Source organism: Solanum stenotomum, chromosome 4 (genome assembly GCF_019186545.1).
Source record: "Solanum stenotomum isolate F172 chromosome 4, ASM1918654v1, whole genome shotgun sequence".
NCBI lineage: Eukaryota > Viridiplantae > Streptophyta > Magnoliopsida > Solanales > Solanaceae > Solanum > Solanum stenotomum.
In genome coordinates, this window is record NC_064285.1 from 22,672,806 (window position 1) to 22,683,181 (window position 10,376).

General features: G+C 38.8%; 1 protein-coding gene across 1 annotated transcript; it reads left to right on the forward strand.

Annotated features, from left to right (window-relative positions):
* The first annotated feature begins 2,762 nt into the window (after window positions 1–2,762).
* LOC125861361 (uncharacterized) lies at window positions 2,763–8,241 on the forward strand. The gene is made up of 3 exons (XM_049541280.1): window positions 2,763–2,775; window positions 2,845–2,997; window positions 8,030–8,241. The coding sequence occupies exons 1-3, from the start codon at window positions 2,763–2,765 to the stop codon at window positions 8,239–8,241; spliced, it is 378 nt and encodes a 125-aa protein (XP_049397237.1).
* Window positions 8,242–10,376: the final 2,135 nt, after the last annotated feature.

Sequence of the window (10,376 nt, forward strand, 5' to 3'; positions counted from 1 at the left end):
AGTTGGGTTGTCTAGATAAGGAAAGTCAAAACCGGATTTTGGAAGGGTATTTTGGTCTTTTTCATATCCAATTAATTAATTTAGTTTTAGAAGTTTAATTGGGGTTTAATCAGAATTAGATCAGTTTACGCATTTACCAAAATACTCTAGGGCTTGGAGAAAAGAGAAAAGAGGAGAAGGAAAAGAAAAGTTCAAGATTCATCAAGTTCTTACGATTTTTGTTGTGGATTTCGTCACAGGATTCAATCCTACAATTTATGTGAGATCACATAGCGTTGGGTTAGTTCACCCACGCGCCAATCATGATTTAGTTCAACATAATTGTGTTTTTGAAAGAAAAGATTATGAGTTTTTGATGAAATTTGTTTATGTTTTTGTGGGTTCTTGTGGTTGAAGTTGTTGGGATGTTTTTGAGTTTAATTCATGAAATTAGATGTTATTTTGAGTATATTCTTACATATTTTGGTGATATAGTCGAATCTATGTGTTTCAAAAAAAACCAATTGAATCTAGAGGGTTTAGAGTTGAAAAACGAGCACGAAAATTGGTCAAAAACCTGGGGATGGGGCTGGGGCAGCGCGCCACTCAGAGAGTCCCATAGGTACTTCTAAAGTTTGGGCTCGGAGGCACCGCTACAACCAGAACGCCGCAGCCCAGTTTCTGAAATTTTGCCTCTGGCGCCCCGCGCCAATCAAAGCACCAGGGACTCCAGATCATCCACGTTTTCTCACTTCTTTTCATTTGATTTCCCTAGCAACGTACCTAAAGTTTATAGTTTATTTCTACACTCTTGTACGTCTAAACACCATGAAATTATCCATAAACATGAGATCATGAGCCTTGAATTCATAATTCAATTTAAGGAAAGTTAAGAGTCAAGTCAAGAGAAGTTCATGGAGTTTTCCAAAAGTCTTTTACAAACATTTTAACTATATTTTAAGGCTTGAGTTTTGAGTTGAGTAAAGAGCAAGAGTAAAGTTCATTTCCTTTAAAAGATTATACGGGAACTAAGTATTCCCAAGAGTTTAAAATATTTTCACATTTAAACAAGAAAGGAAACACCGATTTTCAAGAGAGCCTTGGAGCTAGTTTTTGAGTAATTATCTCAAACCACAGAAATAATTTTTTTTAAAAAACATACGAGTTGAGTATATTTTGGGAGTAGTGGTGAGCACTGATATGGGGACGACTGCATAATAACTCAAGTCTCCATAAACCATATAGCCATCGTGGGTAAGAAAGAGTTATACTTTCTAGATGATTCCTTAGTGCTCTTTATTATAGACTAGTGGATCCACTTAGTTGAGACATTCTATATCCCGGAAAGGTATAGGACGTTCTAGCAGCGTGGGTGAGATGTTGTATCATCACTTTAGCTCATAGTGGTGTTTGTCGGTTAGAGGAACTCCCACAGTATTATATTACATTATATGTAAACTGAGTTGCTATTGTATTTATTTAATACATTGAGTTGCCACCTATTGTTTTAAATGCTTTGTATAAACTTCATCTTTATTGGTGTTTTACTTTGCATTTGAGTTGAGTATCCATGATTTGAGTAAAGCAAAGGTAAGTATTGTTTTCAGATTCCTTACAAGCTTATGTCATGTTTAGTTTTCCCCTCGTACGCTTTTACATTCAATGTACTAATGCCATTTAACTTGCATCATTTTATGATGCAGATATAGGCAACTAGGATCAGCATCCAGTGCCTCGTTCATGCAGTTAAGCACTCAAAGTCAGTTGGTGAGCCTCCTTGCTATAATGCGCCACATATATAATTAGGACGTTGTAACATTTAGGAATTTCCTTCACTTTTTTCATACTCATTTCGTTCGATAGAGTTCATCTCTATAAAGTCTCTCTCTAACTTGTTCTTGTCTGCATATTTTAGTTGATTATACCTCCATGCAGAGTTATCCAAGGTCATCGTTGTAGGAGGAATTTAGGATCAAGGGGTACCTAATGCACTAGAAGTGCGACCCCAAGGAGAGGTCACCAATGCTGAATTTTCAGAAGCAATCTGAATGCTAAGTCAAGATGTGACCAACCAATTTGGGCAACAAAGAGGGGCTCAACAAGAAGAGGCAGATAATTCGAGGATATGCGAGTTCTTGAGGATGAATCCTCCAAGCTTCACTGGTTCAAGCACTACTGAGGATCCAAAAATTTTGTTGAGGAACTGCAAAAGGTATTTGAGGTTATGCACGTTGCCGATGCTGAGTGAGTGGAACTAGCTGCATGTCAACTGAAGAATGTTGCTAGGACTTGGTTTGACTAGTAGAAGAAGGGTAGAGCTGAGGGTGCATAAATTGTGAGTTTAACTATGTTTTAGGAGGCTTTCTTGGGGCGTTTCTTTCCCCTCGAATTGAGAGAAACCAAGGTACGGGAATTTCTTACCCTTAAGAAAAAATCACCAAGTGTTCATGAGTATAGTTTGAAGTTCACCCAACTTTCTCGATATGCTCCGCAGATGGTTATGGATATGAGGAGCAGAATAAGTCTATAGCAAGGTTGATGGTTTATGTGCAGTAGGTTGAGGAAGAGAAATTGAGGGATAGGGAAGATTTTAGAAATAAAAAAGCTAAGACAAGGAATGAGTCTGGGTAACAAAGGAATAATGTGAATCGTTCTTATTTTCATCAATAGCAAAATGGACCTTCTCCATCATCTGCTAGTGCACCTGCACCCAGAAACAAATGTGAGTACAATGTCAGAATTCACAACACTTTAGAGCTATACCTACACAGTCTTAGGGTAGTATGGCACAAGAAGGTAACTAGGTTCATGCATGTGCTAAGTGTGGTAGGAACCTCCTAGGTAAGTGTTGCGATGGCTCTACAGGTTTTTACAAGTGTGGACAAGTTGGTCATTTCATGAAAGAGTGCCCTAAGAACTGGCAAGGTAATGGCAATCAGGGCAATATAGCCCAATCTTCTTCAGTTGCTCCACCAGACAGAACTGCATCTCCACCAGATAGAACTGCATCTAGAGGAGGTACTTCAGGGACATGAGGAGGAGGGACATGAGGAGGAGCAAACTGTATTTATGCTATCACAAGTAGTCAACAACAAGATGATTCTCCAGATGTTTTCAGGGGTATGCTCAAAGTCTTTAATCTCAATGTGTATGCTTTGCTAGACCCAAGAGCGAGTTTATCTTTTGTGACTCCTTCTGTTGCAATGAAATTTGATGTTCTTCCTGAGAAACTTTGTGACCCCTTTTGTGTTTCTACACCTATTGGGGAGTCTATTCTAGCTGAGCGAGTCTATCATGATTGTACCATTTTCGTCAATCACAAGACCACTATGGCTAATTTACTTGAGTTAGACATAGGTGATTTTGATGTCATTTTGGGTATGGACTGGCCTCATGCCTGTTATGCCTTTATTGATTGTAGAACTTGAGTTATCAAATTCTAGTTCCCTAATGAGCCAATCTTTAAGTGGAGGAGTAGTTCAGCAGTGCCTAAGGGTCATTTCATTTCGTACCTTCAGGCGAGAAAGTTAGTTTCCAAGAGTTGTGTCTATCACTTAGTCCAAGTTAATGACTCTGGTGTTGAGACACCTCCCATTGAGTCAGTTCCAGTTATGAGTGAGTTTCAAGAAGTCTGTCCTGACGATCTACTCAGAGTCCCTCCTGACAGAGAGATAGCCTTCGATATAGATATTCCTCCTGATACTCATCCAATATATATTCGGCCATATAGAATGGCTCCAACAGAGTTGAAAGAGCTAAAAGAACAGTTGAAAGATCTCCTTGATAAGGGTTTTATTCGACCAAGTGTCTCATCTTGGGGTGCTCCGGTCTTATTTGTGAGGAAGAAAGATGGTTCCCTTAGAATGTGCATAGATTACCGCCAATTGAACAAGGTTACCATCAAGAATAAGCATCCTCTTTCGAGAATTAATGATCTTTTCGATCAATTTAAGGGGCCACTTGTTTCTCTAAGATAAATCTCAGATCCGGCTAACATCAGTTAAGAGTAAGGGAATATGATATTCCCAAGATAGCTTTCAGAACCCGTTATGGTCATTATGAGTTTCTGGTCATGTTGTTTGGTTTAACTAATGCATCTGCAGCATTCATGGAACTTATGAATAGAGTGTTCAAGCCTTATTTAGATATGTTTGTCATCGTATTCATTTATGACATTCTATTCTATTTGAGGAATGAGGAAGATCATGCTAGCCATCTCAAAATAGTTCTCCAATCTCTAAAGGATAGGGAGTTGTATGCCATGTTCTCTAAGTGTGAGTTTGACTTGAGTCTGTGGCATTCTTAGGTCACATTATTTGCGGTGATGGAATTAGAGTTGACAGTCAAAAAATAGATGCAGTGCAGAATTGGCCTAGACCCATATCTCCAACTGATATTAGGAGTTTCTTGGGTTTGGCTGGCTATTATAGAAGGTTCGTAGAGGGTATCTCATCTATTTAGTCCCCTTTCACCATGTTAACTATAAAAACAGTGATGTTTCAATGGTTTGAAGCTTGTGAGAAAAGCTTTCAGGAATTGAGAAAGAGGTTGACTACTCCCCTAGTATTAACCTAACCCGAAGGTACACAAGGCTTTATTGTATATTGTGATGCGTCCAGAGTTGGTTTGGTTTGTGTGTTAATGAAGAATAGAAAAGTTATAGCTGATGCCTCCAGATAGTTAAAAGTTCATGAGAAGAACTACCCAACCCATGATCTAGAGTTGATTTCCATAATATTTGCTTTGAAAATATGGTGTCACTATCTTTGTGGTGTTCATGTAGATGTATTCATTGATCACAAGAGTCTTCAATATGTATTTAGTCAGAAAGAGCTTAATCTCAGACATCGAAGGTGGTTAGAGTTACTCAAGGATTATGACATGAGTATCCTTTATTATCCATGTAAGGCTAATGTTGTTGATGATTCCTTGAGTTGATTGTCTATGCATAGTACCACCCGTTTTGAGAAAGATAAGAAAGAGTTAGCAAAAGATGTGCACAGACTTGCACGCTTAGGAGTTTGACTAATGGATTCCACTGTTGGAGGGGTAGTGGTGATTAACGGGGCTGAATCATCTTTAGTGTCCGAAGTTAAAGAGAAGCAAGAACAAGATCCTATTTTGCTTGAATTGAAGACAAATGTTCATAAGCAAAAAGTAATGGCTTTTGAACAAGGGGGAGATGGTGTATTGAGGTATCAAGGTAGGTTGTGTGTACCAAGGGTGGATGAACTCCAAGAAAGGATCATGGAGGAAACTCATAGCTCCAGATATTCTATTCATCTGGGTTCCACAAAGATGTATTGCGATTTGAGAGAAGTTTATTGGTGGAGTAGTATGAAGAAGGGAATTCCAGAGTTGTTGGTAAGTGTCCGAATTACCAACAAGTTAAGCTAGAGCATCAAAGGCCCGGTTGTATGGCTGAGATTATAGAAATTCTGGTATGGAAGAGGGAGATGATCAATATGGACTTCATCACAAATTTTCCAAGGTCTCCCAGGCAATTGTTGATAAAATGACGAAATCTGCCCACTTTTTGCCGGTAAAGACTACACATTCAGCAGTGGATTATGCCGATTTATACATTCAAGATGTAGTAAGACTTCATGGACTTTCAGTCTTCATTATTTTCAGACAGAAGTGCACAATTTACTACACAATTTTAGAAGTCATTCCATAAAGGCTTGGGTTCAAAGGTGAACTGAAGTACTGCTTTTCATCCACAAACAAATGGTCAAGTAGAGCGCACTATTCATACTTTAGAAGATATGTTGAGGACTTGTGTGATTGATTGCAAGGGTAATTGGGATGATCACCAACCTCTCATTGAGTTCGCTTAGAAAAATAGTTACCACTCTAGCATCCAGATGTCTCCTTATGAAACTTTTTATGGGAGAAGATTCAGGTCTCCTATTGGATGGTTTGAAGTTGATGACGCTGGGTTGATAGGACCAGACTTAGTTCATCAAGCTATGGAGAAGGTGAAAGTTATTCAAGAAAGGTTGAAAACAGTGCAGAGTGGTCAGAAATCCTACACTGTTATTAGGAGAAGGGAGTTAGAGTTTGAAGTAGATGATTGGGTATACTTGAAAGTTTCATCCATGAAGGGTGTTATGAGATTTGGTAAGAAGGGGAAGCTTACTCCCTGATATATTGGCCCTTACAGAATATCAAAAAGGGTTAGTAATGTAGCTTATGAGTTGGAGCTACCCCAAGAGTTAGCAGCGGTCATCCGGTATTTCATGTTTCCATGCTACAGAAGTGCATGGGAGATCCTTTACTTATCATACCTACTGAAGATATTGGTATCAATGATAGTTTGTCTTATGAGGAGATCCCCGTTCAGATTCTAGACCGTTAGGTTCGCAAGTTGAGGACCAAGGAAGTAGCATCAATCAAAGTTCTTTGGAGGAACCAGTTTGTTGAGGAAGATACTTGGGAAGATAAGGAAGATATGAAGAAGAGATATCCAGATCTCTTTGAGCCAGGAGAAATTCCAGAGCAAGGTACAAGTTCTCTTCTTAGTACTCTTTAAATTGATATGCTTAATGTGTTAGATTTGCTTGTTGGGTATTTGAGCTGAATGTTAGATTTTACACCCTTAGCCTACTAAGAGTAATATCATTCGAGGACAAATGTTCCCAATGGGGAGATATTGTAACACCTCTCTATTTGAAAGAAGTACAAAGAGCTAGAATTAGAAAGTCATTTTTGGAAAGAATGAAAAAACTGGAAATTTGACAAAATTATGTTAAGTATGAGTTTTGGTTCAAATTCAGTCGACCATAACTCCTAGCTCAGGATGAGTTAGGTGTGCTACAAGATACCGTAGGAAATATCTTTCAATTTATTTTCCAACGCCGCTGAGGTTTCTCAATTCTGAGTTTGTATGAGTGTGATATGCCCATTTGAAGTTGGGCTATCTAGATAAGGAAAGTCAAAACCGGATTTTGGATAGGTATTTTGTATTTTTCCATACCCAATTAATTAATTATGTTTCTAAACGTCCTTTCCATACCCAATTAGGTATTTTGGTCTTTTCCATACCCAATTAATTAATTGGGTTCTAATCAGAATTGGATCAGTTTACACATTTACCAAAACACGCTAGGTCTTGGAGAAAACAGAAAAGAGGAGAAAGGAGAAGAAAAGTTCAAGATTCGTCAAGTTCTTGCGATTTTGGTTGTGGATTTCGCCAAAGATTCAATAATACGATGTATGTGAGATCACATAGCATTGGGTTAGTTCACCCATGAATAAATAATGATTGAATTCAGCGTAATTGTGTTCTTGAAAGAAAAGATTATGAGTTCTTGATGAAATTTGTTTAAGTTCTTGTGGGTTATTGTTGTTGAAGTTGTTGCAAAGTTTCTTGAGTTTTATTCATGAAATTAGATGTGATTTTAAGTATATTCCTACATATTTTTGTGATATAGTCGAATCTAAGTGTTTGGGAAAAAAACCAATTGAACCTAGAGGGTTTAGAGTTGAAAAACGGGCAAGAAAATTCATCAAAAACCTGGGGAAGGGGGCTAGGGGGCCACGCCACTCAGAGCGTCCCAAAGGGGCTTCTGATGTTTGGGATCTGGGGCGCCGCGCTAGCCAGACCCATTTTCTTAATTTTTCCCTCTGGCGCCCTGCGCTNGAAGTTCACCCAACTTTCTCGATATGCTCCGCAGATGGTTATGGATATGAGGAGCAGAATAAGTCTATAGCAAGGTTGATGGTTTATGTGCAGTAGGTTGAGGAAGAGAAATTGAGGGATAGGGAAGATTTTAGAAATAAAAAAGCTAAGACAAGGAATGAGTCTGGGTAACAAAGGAATAATGTGAATCGTTCTTATTTTCATCAATAGCAAAATGGACCTTCTCCATCATCTGCTAGTGCACCTGCACCCAGAAACAAATGTGAGTACAATGTCAGAATTCACAACACTTTAGAGCTATACCTACACAGTCTTAGGGTAGTATGGCACAAGAAGGTAACTAGGTTCATGCATGTGCTAAGTGTGGTAGGAACCTCCTAGGTAAGTGTTGCGATGGCTCTACAGGTTTTTACAAGTGTGGACAAGTTGGTCATTTCATGAAAGAGTGCCCTAAGAACTGGCAAGGTAATGGCAATCAGGGCAATATAGCCCAATCTTCTTCAGTTGCTCCACCAGACAGAACTGCATCTCCACCAGATAGAACTGCATCTAGAGGAGCTACTTCAGGGACAGGAGGAGGAGCAAACTGTATTTATGCTATCACAAGTCGTCAATAACAACATAATTCTCCAGATGTTTTTATGGGTATGCTCAAAGTCTTTAATCTCAATGTGTATGCTTTGCTAGACCTAGGAGCGAGTTTATCTTTTGTGACTCCTTCTGTTGCGATGAAATTTGATGTTCTTCTTGAGAAACTTTGTGAGCCCTTTTGTGTTTCTACACCTATTGGGGAGTCTATTCTAGCTGAGCGAGTCTATCATGATTGTACCATTTTCGTCAATCACAAGAGCACCGTGGCTGATTTACTTGAGTTAGATATAGGTGATTTTGATGTCATTTTGGGTATGGACTGGCTTCATGCCTGTTATGCCTTTATTGATTGTAGAACTTGAATTATCAAATTCTAGTTCCCTAATGAGCCAATCTTTAAGTGGAGGAGTAGTTCAACAGTGCCTAAGGGTTATTTCATTTCGTACCTTCAGGCGAGAAAGTTAGTTTTCAAGAGTTGTGTCTATCACTTAGTCCGAGTTAATGACTCTAGTGTTGAGACACCTCCCATTGAGTCAGTTCCAATTGTGAGTGAGTTTCAAGAAGTCTTTCCTGACGATCTACTCAGAGTCCCTCCTGAGAGAAAGATATCCTTCGGTATAGATATTCCTCCTGATACTCATCCAATATATATTTGGCCATATAGAATGGCTGCAACAAAGTTGAAAGAGCTAAAAGAATAGTTGAAAGATCTCATTGATAAGGGTTTTATTTGACCAAGTGTCTCACCTTGGGGTACTTCGGTCTTAGTTGTGAGGAAGAAAGATGGTTCCCTTAGAATGTGCATAGATTACAGCTAGTTGAACAAGGTTACCATCAAGAATAAGCATCCTCTTCCGAGAATTAATGATCTTTTCGATCAATTTCAGGGGGCCACTTGCTTCTCTAAGATAAACCTCAGATCCTGCTAACATCAGTTAAGAGTAAGGGAATATGATATTCCCAAGATAACTTTCAGGACCCGTTATGGTCATAATGAGTTTCTGGTCATGTTGTTTGGTTTAAGTAATGCACCTGCAGCATTCATGGAACTTATGAATAGAGTGTTCCAGCCTTATTTAGATATGTTTATCATCGTATTCTTTGATGACATTCTAATCTATTTGAGGAATGAGGAAGATCATGCTAGCAATCTCAAAATAGTTCTCCAATCTCTAGAGGATAGGGAGTTGTATGCCATGTTCTCTAAGTGTGAGTTTGACTTGAGTCTGTGGCATTCTTAGGTCACATTATTTGCGGTGATGGAATTAGAGTTGACAGTCAAAAAATAGAGGCAGTGCAGAATTGGCCTAGACCCATATCTCCAACTGATATTAGGAGTTTCTTGGGTTTGGCTGGCTATTATAGAAGGTTCATAGAGGGTATCTCATCTATTTAGTCCCCTTTCACCATGTTAACGATAAAAACAGTGATGTTTCAATGGTCTGAAGCTTGTGAGAAAAACTTTCAGGAATTGAAAAAGAGGTTGACTACTCCCCTAGTATTGACCTAACCCGAAGGTACACAAGGCTTTATTGTATATTGTGATGCGTCCAGAGTTGGTTTGGTTTGTGTGTTAATGAAGAATAGAAAAGTTATAGCTGATGCCTCCAGATAGTTAAAAGTTCATGAGAAGAACTACCCAACCCATGATCTAGAGTTGATTGCCATAGTATTTGCTTTGAAAATATGGCGTCACTATCTTTGTGGTGTTCATGCAGATGTATTCATTGATCACAAGAGTCTTGAATATGTATTTAGTCAGAAAGAGCTTAATCTCAGACATCGAAGGTGGTTAGAGTTACTCAAGGATTATGACATGAGTATCCTTTAGTACCCATGTAAGGCTAATGCTGTTGATGATTCCTTGAGTTGATTGTCTATGCGTAGTACCACCCATTTTGAGGAAGATAAGAAAGAGTTAGTAAAAGATGTGCACAGACTTGCACGCTTAGGAGTTCGACTAATGGATTCCACTGTTGGAGGGGTAGTGGTGATGAACGGGGCTGAATCATCTTTAGTGTCTGAAGTTAAAGAGAAGCAAGAACAAGATCCTATTTTGCTTGAATTGAAGGCAAATGATCATAAGCAAAAAGTAATGGCTTTTGAACAAGGGGGAGATAGTGTATTGAGGTATCAATGTAGGTTGTGTGTACCAAGGGTG

Coding starts and splice junctions, on each gene's coding strand:
- LOC125861361 (XM_049541280.1), top strand. Junction 2,998..8,029: donor TAGAACTGCATCTAGAGGAG/GTACTTCAGGGA, acceptor ATGGCTCTACAG/GTTTTTACAAGTGTGGACAA.